We start from the raw sequence: 16,862 nt of genomic DNA, 5'->3' as shown, positions 1-16,862 counted from the left end.
GGGTTTTCTAGATATAGGACTATGTCATCTGCAAACAGAGACAGTTTTACTTCCTCTCTTCCTATTTGAATGCCCTTTATTTCTTTCTCTTGCCTGAGAAAGAACTGGCCAGAACTTCCAATACTATGTTGAATAGGAGTGGTGAAAGAGGGCATCCTTGTCTTGTGCTAGTTTTCAAGGGGAATGCTTCCATCTTTTGCCTGTTCAGTATGATATTGGCTGTGAGTTTGCCATAAATGACTCTTAATTATTTTGAGGTATGTTCCATCAATGCCTCTACTTTATTGAGAGTTTTTAACGTGAAGGAATGTTGAATTTTATTGAAAGTAGGCTCCTTTCTTTGTCCCTTCAACTCAGTGCTCTTTTGGGAAGAGTTCAAGCACAAAAATAGCCTTTATTTTTTAATTTACTACTTAGACTAACTGTAGGGACTAGAAGATTCTGTCTCTCCCTGTGTTAGCCTGTAGCTAAATGTTTTTCAAATATATGAACAGTTTATCCAAGAGAGTTTTAATTCCTCATAACTCAAGTTTCTTTTGAGACACAATTATGGAGTCAAACTCAATTCCTCATGAGGTCAGACTTTTAAGATTTTTGTCTACATTTTTTTCCCTTTCACTTTTTTCGGTAACTTGTGATATTATTTAAGTAAAACAACTAAATTTCTAAGCATCATAAAATGTGTAGGGGGAAATGGTTTATGAATTGCCATGCAGTGCTTGTGTAGTTGCCTTGCGAGTTTTTTTTTTCTGAACCATTCCAGGTTCCTACATGTGCTGCTAAAATAAACACGTGTGCTCTTCTGTTCATCTTCCAATTTTTTTCCTCAGCCCCATTTGCACTCTATCTTGACATTACTCTCTGATTCTGTGGTCTGTGACTATCCACCTGAACCCATCACCTTAACCAACTTAGAGAGTTCAGTTGCAGAAGATTTTCTTGTAAATGAAACTCTAGCCTATTGATCAGTGGTGTTGCTCCTCATGAAAAACCTTTTCAGAGATTTATAAATTGAAGAAGCATGGTAATTTGTAGTCTTGTAAAGAATGATATCCAGAAGATTCTTTAGTTATCTGCATACAAAACTAAATAGTTAATTTGATGTTTAAAGTATTACTCAGACTTCATACTGTCATCCTATGGACAGTTGCAACATCTTCACTATTTTTTCTTGTAATAGATATTTTAAAATAATTTCATACAGTTGCAGAATCCAGCCTACTTCTGAATTTCTTCCATTTAAAATATACATAAAACAAAGTCAAGAGATAAGTAGCAGACTGGGGAAAAATCTTTGCAATATTATGACAGAGGCCTAATTTCCTTAATATCCATAGAGCTCTTCAAATGGCTAAAAAGAATAACCCAATAGAAAAATAGCAAACAATATAAGCATGAAAAGATGTTCACTCTATCATTAAACATAAATCAAAACAAGTTGCAGCTTTCCAGCTATCAGATTAGCTGAAATGAAAATGTTGGAAAAACCTCTGTTAAAGAGTAGGAAAAATAGCATGTTGTTGAAATTATGAATTGTTAAACTTTTCTGAAGGGTGATTTGGCAATATTTTTGAAAATCTGAAATGTACATACACTTAGATCAAGAAATTCCACAGATATGAAAAGATATGTATGTAATGATAGTCTTTGCAGCATTATTTATAATAGCCTAAACTGAAAGTGACTTCTGTGTCCCTTAGGAGGGTTTACAGTAGTAACATTGTTTATTGAGCCCATGGAATAACCTGCAGCCACTAAAAAGACGTCCTAGCTTTATAGGAAAAAAAAAAGGAGGGGGGGGAAACAAAATATAAAAGACTGAATAATATCCCGTTTGTATAAAAAAAAGAGAGGAGGATAAAAGGATCCTATAAATACTTGTATAAAAGTTCCTTGAAAAGAGGAAACAGATAATTATGGAAAGAGGGGGTAGAGATCAGAGATCCAGAGGATAGAGAGTGACACTGGGAGAGTAAGAGAGAGAGAGAGAGGCCAATACTTTAATTTAATTATTTAAAAAATAAATAATTTTGAATATGTCAAAACAATTTTGTGTGATAAATGTGATTTAGGTGTGTTGAGAGACAGTGATAAACAATCTGATTCATATCGCTTCTCTTTTCCCAACCCACACAGTCCTCCTGTCCCCACCTCATTTCCACCCATAATAGTTATGCTTTCATGAATATTAGCTGAGTGTTTTCACTTGCCTTAGGGGACCGCTTTTGAGAGAGAAAACAAGTATCAGTGAAGTGGCCTAAGGGCCGGCAGTGGAGGGAAAAATAAAGACTTTGCCCAGTATTTAAAATGAAAAGCTATCTGCTAAAAATGAGCCATTCTTTGGTAATTTTAATTAGCCATTTAAAATAATTCAGATAAAAGCAATGACATTTTCCTAAAGATGAATTTGGTTTGGACTTCCTGTATAATTATTTCAGTTGCCTATTACTCCTGTAAGGAAAACAAGGTTATTAAGTTTTTCTCAAGCTCTTTTTCTTTTAGCCCCTGGGACATTCTCATTTCTATGTCTAGTTTGGGGGCAGACGCTTTGGATTATTGATGGAGTTCTTTTTAGAAATGGACTTTTACCTTCTTTAAATAGCCCTGGACATGCCTATGTCTCATCACTACCCAGGAAGTACATTTTGACACCTGGATTGAGTTATGAAATATATCTTTTACTCCTCACTTTTTCCAGTTGCCGAGCATTTTAAATTTGCCCAATAGCATTTTAGTTAGTTTAATACTTCAGAAAGTTATTTAAAGGTTTGTTGACTCAGTTTTTAAATCAAACAACTGTTCTACATGTTATTTTAACATAAAATTCAGTTTTTACATATTTTTCAGCTGTCCCCTCTGCCACCCTGAGGACTTCTCGTATCATAAATTTGTCCTTCATTTTGCCTTAGAGATCCTTTCCTCAGTACTGCATTTGGGTGTCTGAGAGGTATATCCAGAAATATGCTATGTCCAGTGTTAGGCTTCTACCAGCTTTCATGCACGGTTGAGTAGGATGTTTTTTCAAGTTTATTTCTGGGTTTTTTTTTTTTTTTTTTTTTTTTGCAGCCACCAAAGTTCTCCCTTTGCATTTTTTTTCCTAATCTAAACTTTCTGGGAGTGACCATGCTTTTTTCTTTCAGATGGAGACTATTTTACCTTTACAAGACATGAACCCATTGGAGTGTGCGGACAGATCATCCCAGTGAGTGTATCTCCTCGCACCTCGTATTTATTTTCATTTGACCCAGTTCTCTTAAAGACACATAAAACATGGTCCTCAGCGATGTGTGTTTTCCATTACTGGAGGAAAAAAACTGAGCTCATGTTGTTGACATATCTTTAACAGCCTCCCTGCAAATGCTTATTTGAACAGGTTAATAGGGTTTCAGCTCCGTTACCAGGAGTTGAATTCTCAAGTCATGGAATTCTCATAATTAAAATAAGCAAAGCACAGTGTATTAATAACCTGCCCTTGGTTATTATGTCCATTCTGCTTATGGAAAATTAATGCTTTGTTATAGTTGTTTATTTTTTAGAACTGTGACTCACCATCCTTCCAGGCATATTATTTTATATGATCTTTTAATCCCATTCTTTCCCACTGTTTCTTTTCTCAAGAATCTAGATAGAAGATGCTACAGAAGACACAGCAGTACAGTTAACGTCACAGTCATAATTGAAACCATGCCGAGCTGTTATGTGTCTTGTAAAGAGAAATAGATGTAGTGCTTAGTGTTTGGATTGGAACATTAAACATTGTCCCTTTGTTCCTCTCTGTCTCTCATACACACCCTTGGTACAATACAAAACCTGACCGTAGCTTTTAACAGTACTAGCTAATAGTTCTGGCAGGGATTTCAAGGGGATGCTCAAAGTAAACTCTTATAGTATAGACAAGAAGTTTTCTTTTTTCAAAGTATAGTAGTATAACTCAAGATAATCTTTGGCATTGGGAACCAAAGATGTGGGGAAGATATAATATTTGTTTGAATAATTGATGGATGCCAGGTTACTGTGAAATTTATTAGAGAATGCCAAGGGAAAATGAGAGGTTTGATTTAAGTTCTCTTGCTCCTAAAGGCCCTGAGGAAATCCTACTTGGACCAGCTCTGGGATGAGGTCTGTCGCCTTCCTCGTAGGATTCAAACTTACTTTTCTTGCCCTTGCCCAGACTCTCAACGCTGCAGCTTCACTGACAGGACAAGAGCTGCTTGTCAGCCAGCTCTGGCTCAATTACTGCACTTTAAGATTTATACACTGTAGATGGAATTAAAACATTACGGTGGACTCCTAAGTTTATAAACAACTAAGGGGAAAAGAAATTGGGTGTTTGGTGAAGACAAGACACTTGTATATTTTTGCAAGCTTGCCAGAGCCAGTGAGAAGCCTTGAAGGATGGCAGCTGAGATGCTTCAGGCAGAAACACATTGTGGTCAAGGGCTGAAGCCAGGGGATGAGGATTTCTGTTTTCTTTCTTAATGAAATTATCAATGACACCTGATAGTACTGAGGCTCATGCCTGAGCTTATGACAATACAAGCTTACTATCCTTTTAAAATCAGTTGAAACCATTTTAGACCCCAACCTCATCTACTCATGTAAATGTACTGTAGTTTCCAATAGCTTCTTTTACAGTGGAAAAGAGACAAATGAAAATTTTTGCATACTCATCAGTATATGCAGTTTATTTTTTGTAATCATATATGTTTGTGACAATGCATGTATCTAAAGAAAAAGTACTACCTTGAAATACACATTGACTTAACTACAACTAAGTTAGAATTTTCTAGTTTTTCCATGTTGAAGAGCTTTCATACCAGTGTGAAAATTGTGATGTAAAAATCTCAGATGCAAGAAAAGTTTTCACACACGAGAACTTATTGGAACCAAAGCCTAATTAAAAAAAAACATAAAAACAACAGTGACAAAAAAAAAAAAAACAAGGAAGTAACAAAACTCCCTTTTCACAGTGGGATTTCTTTTGGTGGGTAGTTGGAATATAGTAATTGGTTGGTCAGAGAGAAAAGGAGAGATTTCCAGGGTCAGTGCTATTCTATTCTTAATGAAGTAATTGAAAATCTAAACATCTGTACTTTGTAGTGGACAAGATTTATGTCGAGGACTAGTTTGAGAAATATGAGAAGTCACAGCTTGAAAACAAAGTAGTGGAAGAATATTTTTCCATCTATCAACTTTGAGTTTTTTCCTTTCAGTGGAACTTCCCCCTGCTGATGTTTGCCTGGAAAATAGCTCCAGCTTTGTGCTGTGGCAATACAGTAGTTATTAAGCCAGCAGAGCAAACACCACTCAGTGCACTCTACATGGGAGCCCTCATCAAGGAGGTAAGAGAAACGGACTTCGGGAGTGCTTCTGACTCCCCTTACAGCTGGAGCCTACTAGAGCATATCTCATTTAACATGATGCATCAGCTTTCATCAGCCACGTTTCCTCCTGTTCTGTTTTCTTAGGCTGGCTTTCCTCCCGGGGTCATCAATATTTTGCCGGGATACGGGCCAACGGCTGGGGCAGCAATAGCTTCTCACATTGGCATAGACAAGATTGCATTCACAGGGTCTACTGAGGTAGGTATCTGAAAAACCAGGGCTTGAGGAACAGTCTTGCAAATGAGTTGAGGGGTTACAAAAACAATAAAACTAGTACCCACAGGCTAGACACCAAAAGGGCAGTGAGTACCCAAGCCCACAAAGGATAACACTGGTGTCATAGAACACTGGTGGATGTGAAAGCAAAGGCACACAGGGACCATTTGACCTCACAGATCTCTGAGCATTTTTGTGATACCATCTGTGTAAGAACTATCCCAGAATGTGGGGTTCTAGACACTTTGTTGAATAGCGGCAGAAGCAAGTTAAGAAGCTGGAAATGTAAACTAGTCTCTGGTAAGGATAAGAATGGAGACACAAGCTTTCCCTTCTCATTGTTTGGACAGGTCCTGTAGGTGCGATTGGCAACTCACTATACCCCATGAACCTTAAGAGATGATATAGAGCAGGGCTCAGCACATTTTTCTTCTGTATAGGGCCAGATAGTAAATGTAAATTTTGGAGGCAACGTGGTCTCTGTTGCAACTACTCAGCCATGCCATAGTGTCACCAAACAGTCATAGATAATATTGAGTGTGGCTATGTGCCAATTAAAGTTTATTTATAGACATGGAAATTGGAATTTTTACATAATTTTTATGGATTACAAATGCTAATCTTTTTATTGTTTCTAGACATTTAAACATGCAAAAACTGTTTTTAGCTTGTAGGCCATACCAAAACAGCAGGGTACATTTGACCCATGGGCCATAGTTTACAGATCCCTGTTACAGAGTCGCAAGTCAGCTTAAGAAGATTTATAAATGTTACTCAAATATCTTTGATCCAGGTAAGAGATGATAGGAAAGTCTGATTCATTGTTTCAAGTAGAACCTCACAGATGATATCATCATTGAACAAGGATGTCTGCAGGTCTAGAACAGTGCTATCTAATAGAATGAGAGCAACATTTGTCATTTAAAATAGGCTAGTAGCCACATTAAAAAATAAGTGAAATTAGTGTTAATAACTTTAATCCAGTATTTTCAAAATATTTCAACATATAATCACTATAAGTTATTAATACAATATTTTGCATTCTTTTTCGTATGCATTCTTTGAAATATGGTATGTATTTTACATTGACAGCACATCTCTTCAGACTAGCCACATTTCATGTTCTCCATTGCCATGCGTGCTACCGTATTGGACAGCACAGATCTAGACACGTTTTATCAGTTGATACAGAGTTAATTATACTTGGTTAAACTGACTCACAGTAGTAAATTTAATAAAAGATTTATTAATAAACTTGAATATTAATTCAGTTAGATTACTGAGTTTTGTGTTTGTCAAGAGTTAACCTTGTTTGTTTCCAAATATTTTATTCTAGTTGTATTTGTTATTGTAATTTTGCAGTTTAATGAAATATTTAAACCAAAATGTGAGTATGAAAGGGAATTATTATTCTAAAGTTTAATGCTTTGAAAATATTTGCTGAAGGCTAGATGCTAAGAAAAACTAAAGAATGCAATCAATTTAAGACAACTGTAAAAGACTGGGGAAAAATATAAACCTAGATAGAATGGGCACCTGGAATTGCTTTGCACATGTTCTTAAGTCCTTACTTCACTTTAAAGAAATTGAAACCAGAAATCATAAATAATAATTTAGGGGTGTGATTTAATCAGAAGAGACAGGTGGACCCATGATTAAGTAAAGTTCTTGGTTCTATATCAAAAGACTGGAGAATGAATATACATATTTTTAAAACTAAAATGAAATATTTAAAGTATCTTTTTCTGCTTTAACCTTTTTCTGTTGACCAACCAATGGTCCTGATTGAGTCAGTCAAGAGGCTTCTATTGTGTAATTTTTTTTTTTTTTTGAGATGGAGTTTCACTCTTTTGCCCAGGCTGGATTGAAGTGGCACAATCTTGGCTCACAGCAACCTCCGCCCCCCAGGTTCAAGCGATTCTCCTGCCTCAGCCTCCCAAGTAGCTGGGATTATAGGCACCCACCACCATGCCCGGCTAATTTTCATATTTTTAGTAGAGACAGGGGTTTTGCCATGTTGGCCAAGCTGGTCTCAAACTCCTGTCCTCAGGTAATTCACCTGCCTTGGCCTCCCAAAGTGCTAGGATTACAGTCATAAGCCACGGTGTCCGGCCTATTGTGTAACTCTTTAAATTAAAAATGACAGCATAATATGTCAAACAAGAGATAACACCTTGTCATGTTAGTACCTACCTCTCCGGCATTGATTTTTAGCAGCTGCATAGAATACTCTTGCATCAGTATATCATCACTTAATCCTGTATTAATGTACACTTGAGGGTGGTTTTTCCACTTATTTTTCCTATTAAACAGACTACTGAAATAAAAACCTTTGGAGACCCAAGAAAAATTTCACTTGTAAATCTGTAACTGTATACACATATGTATATATGTATACACACACGTATATATGTACATATTAGATGCTCAGTTGGATATGGTTCTAGAAGTGGAATTGCAAAATAAAAACATATTTACAACTTGCTTTCCAAGAAGGCCTTAGAGTAATGGTTTCATTTACAAGAGGTTAGGTATGTTAATTTTTTGTTTGTAGTAGAATTTGAAAATATGTTTGTTCTTTGCTTTTTAATTTTTTTAGAACAGTTGTTTGCCATGTGCAGATTTTAAATTCTCATGTAGTCTTCTCCTTTAGTCTTTCTCTGACAGCTTCTGGATTTCCTGTCATTTTTGAAGAAACCCCTTTATACAAACGGCCCTTAATATTTTCTTTCAGTACTTTTATGGTTTTGTTGTTTAAATCTTTAATCTGGTTGGAATTTATTTTCATGTATAATGAAAGGTGAGGGTTGTTTGTTTATAAATGAATGTTTAGTTACTTCAAAACAATTTATTTAACAGTCTACCCCTTTGCAACTCATCTGAATATGACATTACATGATACATTTCCATATATGCAGGTTGGAGCAAAAGCAATTTGATTAATGGCAAAAACTGCAATGACTTTTGCACCAAACTGTACAGGAAATTTCTGTTTTAGAGCTCATAATTTTTTCTGTTCTTTCACTAATACCAGACTGCCTTAATTACTAGGTTTTATAAGATGCGTTACTATAATGTAGGCAACATACCCTCTTATTTGGTTTTTCAAAGCTCATTTATTCTTTCAGAAGAAATTTCAAACCGATTTTCTAAGTACCTTATGTTACTCTAAAAAACTTTCATTGGAATTTTGTTTGGCATAACATTACATGTCCATATTAAAATGAGGAAAAATGCTATCTTTACCATATTGACTCCTCATCTAGGAATATGATATAATATGATATAAATCTCTTCAATTCTTTGTTGTAATGTTCATCACTGATGTCATCATATAGGTGTTAGGAATTTCTTGATAAATTAACTTCTAGCATTTAATGTTTTCTTCCAAGATATTTCAGTCTAAAAACGAGTAACATTTTTGAGATGGAGTCTTGCCCTGTCACCCAGGCTGGAGCGCAATGGCGTGATCTCGGCTCCCTGAAACCTCTGCCTCCCGGGTTCAAGTGATTCATAGCTGGGACTACTGCACCACCATGCCTGGCTAATTTTTTTATCTTAAGTAGAGATGGGGTTTCACCGTGTTGGCTAGGCTGGTCTTGAACTCCTGACCTCATGATCCACCAGCCTCAGCCTCCCAAAATGCTGGGATTACAGGTGTGAGCCACTGCGCCCGGCAAATAAGTCACAATATCAGGTAGTGGAAGTTAAATTGAATAAATGGAATCTCCTCTTTCAGGCCAGACAAGAAGCCACATAGTGAGTCCATAAAACCATAAGTGCTTATTGCAAGGCAGCTTGGGTTCAGATCTGTTTTGCCACTGAAGATCTTTTAACTTTTTAAATGACTTTACTGAAGTATAATTTACATACAATAAAATGCACCCATTTAAGTACCATGTATATACACCTCTGTAACCATCCAAATCAAGATGTAGATTGTTTCCATGCCTTAGAAAGATTTCTCATGCCTCTTTGCAGGTAACACCCTTGGCTTCTGGCAACCACTGATTTTTTTTTTTAATTAATTTTGCCTATTCTAGAATTTCATATAAATGGAATAATATCTACTCTTCGTGTTTTCATTTTTGTTGTTCAACATTCAATGTATTAATGATATGGTCGGGTCTAAAATCCCCCATTTTGATTTGTTTTCTCTTTGTCCATATTTTCCCTCTTTGTCTGCCTTCTTTTGGATGAATTAGATAATTTTACCACACTTTTTATTCTATTTTGCATTATTAGCTGTACCTCTTTTTAAAGTGTTTGCTTTAGTGTGTACAATACGCACCTCAATCACAGTCTACCATTAAATACTATTATGTTACTTCATATACAATGTGGTAACCATATAGCAGCATTGTTCCAATCTCATCCTTTGTGTTATTGTTGCCCTATAATTTACTTATACATATGTTATATGCCCCACAATACATTGCTGCTGTTTTTGTTTTAAAATTTGTTTTTTGAATAAGAATACAAAATTATTGTCTGTCTGTTTACTCACATACTTGCTATTCCTGGCCTCCTTCCTTGTTTGTGTTGTAGGCCCATTTCCTTCTGGTATCATTTTCCTTATCTGTAACAATCTTTAACGTTTCTTGTAGTGCAGGTCTACTAGTGATGACTTCTCTCAGCTTTTGTTTGTCTAAAAAATGGCTTCATTTTGTCTTCACTTTTTTTTTTGAGGGGTCAGTCTCACTGTCGCTCAGGCTCACTGCAAGCTCCGCCTCCCAGGTTTGCGCCATTCTCCTGCCTCAGCCTTCCGAGTAGCTGGGACTACAGGCACCCGCTACCATGCCTGGTTAATTTTTTTGTATTTTTAGTAGAGACGGGGTTCCACCATGTTAGCCAGGATGGTCTGGATCTCCTGACCTCGTGATCCGCCCGCCTCGGCCTCCCAAAGTGCTGGGATTACAGGCATGAGCCACTGCACCCGACCTGTCTTCACTTTTTAATAACTAACGTTTTTTTCTGGATATAAAATTCTAATGTGACAGTTTGTGTTTTATTTTACTTTCAAGACTTCAAAGATATCATTCTGGCATGTGTCTCACTTTACTGTTTCTGATGAGATACAGCAATCATTGTTATCTTTATTTTATGGTAAGTAATGTTTCTTTTCCCCCAGACTGCTTTTGAGAGAGTTTCTTTTTGTCAGTTTTCAGCAATTTGATTGTGATGTGCTTTTGTGGATTTTGTTGGTGCGTTAAAATTTCTGTATATCTGTGAGTTTATAGTTTTCGTCAAACTGGGAAACATTTTGACCATTATTTTTTCAAATCTTTTTTTTTGCTTTCTACTTCCCCCTTCTGTTTACAGATATGTTAGGTCATTTGTCATTATCCCGTGGGTCACTGGGACTCTTTTATTTCCAGCATTTTTTTCCTTTTGCTTCCGGCTAGGTAACTTTCATTGTCATCTTTGACGTTCGTGTATTCTTCTGTAATGCTTAATCTGCTTCAGAGATTTTTGTTAAGTTCTAGAAATTCCATGATTTTTTAAATATATTTTCTTCCTCGCTACACCCCTTTATTCCTTTAAATTTGTGTAGACATCTATTTTACAATCCTTGTCTGTGGCCGGGCGTGGTGGCCCACACCTGGAATCCTAGTACTCTGGGAGGCTGAGGCAGGTGGGATCACCTGAGGTCAGGAATCCAAGACCAACCCGGCCAACATAGTGAAACCCTATCTCTAGCCAGGCGTGGTGTTGCACACCTGTAGTCTCAGCTACTCAGGAGTTTGAGGCAGGAGAATTCCTTGAACCCAGGAGGCAGAGGTTGCAGTGAGCCAAGATGACACCACTGTACCCCAGCCTGGGCGACGGGAGTGAGACTCCATCTAATAATAATAATAAATATAATAATGAAATCCTTGTCTGTTACTTTTAACTTCTCTGTTGTTTCTGAATTTGACTGGAGTTTTTCCTGTCTATGGGTGCTTTTTTTTTTTTTTTTTTTGGCTTTTCTGTTAATTTTGAAAGGATACTGGACATTGTGACCATTATATTGCTGAACATAGAGATTTTGTTGTTTTTCTTTAAAGAATGTCAAACTTTTTTTTTTCTAAAAGGTAGTTAAGTTACTTGAGGTTCAGCTTCTCTCTTTTGGAACTTACTTTTAAGCTTTGTTAAGACTAGTTTATTTTTATTAATAAGCTGAAATCCTTCTGAGGTTTCTGTTGAATGTCCCCAGTGTTCAAGATCTTTCTTATCTGTCTGGTCAGAATTCAGACCATCATATTCTGCTTTGGTCTCCTCATACCATACTGCAATCTGGAAAGTTTCGGCACAAAAGGATTTCCTTTATTTGTTTTCCTTTTCTGTAGATTCATAGTCCCATAGTGCCTGATATCCAATGTTTGAATAAAACAATTTCATATACTTTTCTAGTTGTTTATAATGGTAAAACAAGTCCAGTGTCGGTTACTCCATTACAATTAGAAGCAGAAGTCTCTCTGGCACCTTTTGATTAATTTTGATATTGTTTGATTTTCTTTAGGTTTCATGCACATCACCTTTACAGTTAATGAGGTTACTATTTTATTTACTTTAGTTGGTCAAACCAAAGTATTAGGAATACAACCATAAGGACATACTGGATTTGGAAAAGCCCTTGATTTAATTAATTAATATTGAATATTTAAGCAGTACTTTACTCTCATAAGTAACTCCTTTTTCATCTTTGAGTGAGCTGATTTGCTTATCAGTTTAGTCTTGATTTTATAAGTTTTTCTGGTCATATATGAAGATTTGTGGGGAGGACATTCTCTTTGGAGTCTATCCCTTAGGCCTTCTCAGTACCTCAAGTAGTATCTTATGTATAGTAAACATACATTGTAAATACTTGTTGCTACATGAAGGAGGAAAGACTGAATTTGGTAAATAAAAACTTAATCTCAGAGCTAGAAGGTGAGTTATCAGTAGAACCCTTCCCTTCTTTAAAATGCCACCATAAGCATAGGGTTTACTATTTTTTGCTTCATAGCTATATAATTATGGACCAGCCACTTGGTTTTGTAGAAAATTGGTTTGATAATAGCATACATACCTGTTTCTCAGGGTCATGGGAATTAAATGCAATATGAGTTTGGGAAATTTTAAGCAGTAAGCAAATGTTAGTTTGTAATATGACATCAGCATCTCAAGAAGGGAGCGAGCTCTAGGGATTGGGTGGTCTATCAAGGTTTCAAGAGAAAGAGGGATTTGAGGGTCTGTAGGATATAGATAAGTAGAGTGAATTGGGAAGAAAGGGCAGTGTTAGTCAACAACTTGAAGCAGGAGAACACAAAGTCTTAGTGGAATAACGGAATTTGGAAGGGACTGGGGAGAAACGTTGGGAGTCAGATGAACTGGGAAATAATATGCACATCAAGGCATTGGAAATAATTCTGGGTCAAAAAATTGTGGCCAACATGTAGAAGATACCACAGACAAAGATATCACAAGAAAACTATATACCAACATCTTATGAGTGTAGATGGAAAAATCCTCAACAAAATACTAGCAAACAAAATCCAGAAATATATAAAAATGATTATATACCATGACCAAGTGGGATTTATCCCAGGAATGCAAGGTTGGTTTTATATATGTAAAAAATCAATGTAATACTCCATAAAGGACAAAAACCAAGTGATCATCACAGAAGAAACGTGACAAAATCTAGTACCACACAGAAACATGTACAAAAATGTTCACAGCAGCATTATTCCTAATTGCCAAAAAGTGGAAACAACTCAAATGTCCATTAAGTGATAAGCTGATTAACAAAAAGTAGTCTATCCATACAATGGAATACTATTCACCCATAAAAAGGAGTGAGGTATTTATACATGCTGCAGCCTAAATGAGCCTTGAAAACACTATACCAAATGAAAGAATCCAGTTACAAAAGACTGTATCATGTGACTGTATGAAATGTCCAGAATAGGCAAATCTATAAACAGAAAGTTGATTAGTGGTTGCAAAGGACTGGGAGAATGGATAGTGACTGCTGATGGAATATGAAGTATCTTTTTGGGGTATTTATGTCCTCAGATAGAAGTAATGGTTGTGATGGATGCACAACTCTGTTAATATACTAAAATCCACTGAATTGTACACATCAAAAGAGTGGATTTTATGGTATATGAGTTATATCTCAAGCTGGGAAAAATCAATTAAAAGTATTAAAGGCTTTACATTTTTGATATTAATAGCCAACATTGATTTAGCACTTACTTTGTGTCAAGTACCTACTAAATGCTTTGAATACGTTATTACAACAACCCTACAGCATTGAGGGAGGTGTGGCTAAGAGGGGTTAAATTACCTGCCCAGGGTTACATGCTAGTAAGTTGTAGGGCTGAGAGTCACACCCAGGGCCTATATTCCATATTACAGTGGTACACTGCCTCCCAGGCTAAGGGACTATACACCCTCCCATAGGAGAGAGCCATTAAAATTTGGAGTGACATATTAATGGAGGTACTTAGGAAGGATAATTTCTCAGTGCAGCATGCTTAGGTCATAGACACATTGTAACTCCTTTTTTTTTTCCTAAAATTCACTTCAAAATTGCATCTTTAGCCTCTTTAAATTCCATTTGTTACAATACAGGGTTTCCATTTGACACTGTCTGATATAGGACATGAAAGTTTAAAACTTAAGTTGTTTCCAGTCAATTCCACAAACATTTATCAAGCACTTACATGTCTAGCACTATGCTAGATCTTGGAGAGGCAAAGGTGTTGTTTTATGTGATTCAGTCTAGCCCAAGAGATAATCTGTGAATATGTAACTGTTAGAGTGTGGTGTGTTATGGGAGCATGGAGAGAAGAGGAAAGTTCTCTGCATCATTACCTAAAAATGTCATGATTTTCAAGATGATAAGATCAAGGACAAAACTAAAGTTCTGTCATTTAATATAATTTTCAAATGTATCTGTATCTAGGAGAAATGTCATTAGTTGAAGATATTTACATTTGAATGAAAAGCTACTTTATTCAAAGATAAAAGTATTTTAAGAAAAAGATAATTCTCCATCTTAATTCCACAGTTGTTAATAGTCACAACTGGCAAGAATTTAAGACTGTCCTCCTTTTCTCTTACCACTAATCTCTTTGGAGAAAATGGAACTGTAGTTTCATGGGAACCAAAATACAAAAAGAACTTCGAGGAAAGGAATGCTAGCTGTGAGGACCCTTGTAAGTCCTCAAGGACTCACAATGTGTAATTTGATATTGGCAGATAATCAACAAATAGTGGTATCATTTATTCTCAACATCATTTCTTATGCCAGATATTAAAGAATCAGCACTTTGTAAAAGCTCGATACATATTTTGCTGGAAGGTAGGATGGGATATTAGGTTTCACTGTTTCCTTTCAATAGCAAATGCAGTTTTGTTGTCATTCCTGCAATTGTACTTCTAACAGTCATTTAAACACCAGAGCTGCAGATTTTATGTGAATTCAGTGTCTATCCTTAGAAGTCTCTTTAATAGGATGTGAAAAACCTTATAGAGATGGGGAAATAAAAACAAACAACACAGCCCTAAGAACCTAAATCATACCAGATGGGACATGTTGAGAAGGGTAGTGTGTGTCTGATTTCCTAGGGTCATTAACTCTTGGTAGGTGAGCCAACACTGAATACGACATGCTCAGTGACTGCTAAACATGTAGCCTCAGTGTTCTAGCGAGAGTAGTTAATAGGGGGTACCAAAGTGTGTAAAAGCTGGAGAAAATATTAGGTTTTCCTCAACAGTGATTTCCCATGAATCATCTTTTTACACTTCAGGTTATATTATTCTAAACCACATTTAGGGCAAGTAATGTCCATCTACAAAACTATGCAGATGGCTTGTCATAAGCAAAGATAATTCCCAAGCTGAACAGTAAATGATCAATCTGATTAAGCTAATTATCAACAAAGACCAACCCATACAATTTAACATTACTTTAGGATTTTTACAGCATTAATGTAGTTCAGCCTGAGTTAATTTCTCTTCATCCTTTACTTAGAGTCTCTTAAAAGAAAACAAAGTACTCCTCAGTGCTTTCTTAAAATGAAAGTTTGACAGAATAGTATATCACAGCTCTATAGTTCGCCTCTCTCTAAACCAACTAAAGGAAATCATCACTTTTTCAGTAAGTTTTGAACATAGTTTTCAAATCATACTAAAGGAATCAAGATTAAATATGTCAGTCATATCAGAAAACTAGACAATTTAAACATCTATTATACTTGAGTGGATTCATTCACATTACATGTTATTATTTAATCTTTCCAGGCCTCAGATATCCCAACTGTAGATTAGAGATGATTGTACCTACCTCATGGATTGTGAGGATGAAAGATGATTTGAATGTGTTCCCCAGAAAGTGTGTGTTTGTTATTTAATCTACAATGCAATAGTGTTGAGAGATGGGCACTAGTGAGGGGTGTTTAGGTGGGTACTAACCTGTTAACCCACATTAATAGATTAATGCCATTATAAAAGGGCTTGAGATTGCACATTGAATCTCGTGCTGTCTTGTCGTCTCTTGCTCTTCCATCTTTCACCATGGGATGACACCACAGGAAGTCCTTCACCACATGTGGGTCTCTCAACCTTGGACTTCCCAGCCTCTCGAACTGTAAGATATAAATTTCCTTTCTCTATTTGGTATCCAGTCTGGGACATTATAGCTAAACTGAATGGACTAAGAAAAGCTAGTATATCTAGAGTGTTTAGCAGTGGATCTAATTCTTAGTAAAATGTCAGTAAATATTAACCGTCATTGTTTTCTATTTATTTTTAAAATGAAGTTTACGGGACAATTAATGCTTGGGGAAGTGTGATATAATAGATGAGGCACTGGATTTGATCCACAAATCATGGATCAAATTCCAGCTTTCCTGCTGTGTGACTTTTGGCGAATTGTTTAGTCTGTCCTTTCATGTCTTCTTCCATTAGTAAGGCCTATGAATCACTCCTTACAGGCTCATTTGAAGATTGAAATAATGTATTTGAAAGTTCCAAGCATATTGCTTGGCATATTAACTATTAGGTGAATCTGAAACTTCCATTTGCAAATAATATATTTGTCAATAACTACATTCTGCTCTCCTCTGGCAGCTTTACTCTCCTTTCGTTTATTTTGTAGCTTTTGTAAATATTTTACAAATATTTTTGGCTACCAGTCAGTGTTTGTGTGTGTGTGTGTGTGTGTGTGTTTGCTCTTCTATTTCACTTCTTGGAAGACTGCCTTGGTGCTTGCTTGGATAAAATGATTAT

General features: G+C 36.1%; 1 protein-coding gene across 2 annotated transcripts in view; it reads left to right on the top strand.

Moving 5' to 3' along the window:
• The window catches only part of ALDH1A2 (aldehyde dehydrogenase 1 family member A2), a 137,172-nt gene that overhangs the window by 67,933 nt on the left and 52,377 nt on the right, over positions 1-16,862 (top strand). For both annotated transcript variants that reach the window (XM_055363133.2, XM_004056256.5), the window contains exons 5-7: positions 3,141-3,202; positions 5,214-5,342; positions 5,469-5,582. In XM_055363133.2, the coding sequence (XP_055219108.1) occupies positions 3,141-3,202; positions 5,214-5,342; positions 5,469-5,582 (305 nt within the window). The remainder of the gene's footprint in view (positions 1-3,140; positions 3,203-5,213; positions 5,343-5,468; positions 5,583-16,862) is intronic.

The sequence above is a fragment of the Gorilla gorilla genome, chromosome 16 (genome assembly GCF_029281585.2).
Source record: "Gorilla gorilla gorilla isolate KB3781 chromosome 16, NHGRI_mGorGor1-v2.1_pri, whole genome shotgun sequence".
NCBI lineage: Eukaryota > Metazoa > Chordata > Mammalia > Primates > Hominidae > Gorilla > Gorilla gorilla.
Note: the sequence above shows the minus strand (reverse complement) of the source record. Positions and strands in the feature narration are given on the sequence as shown.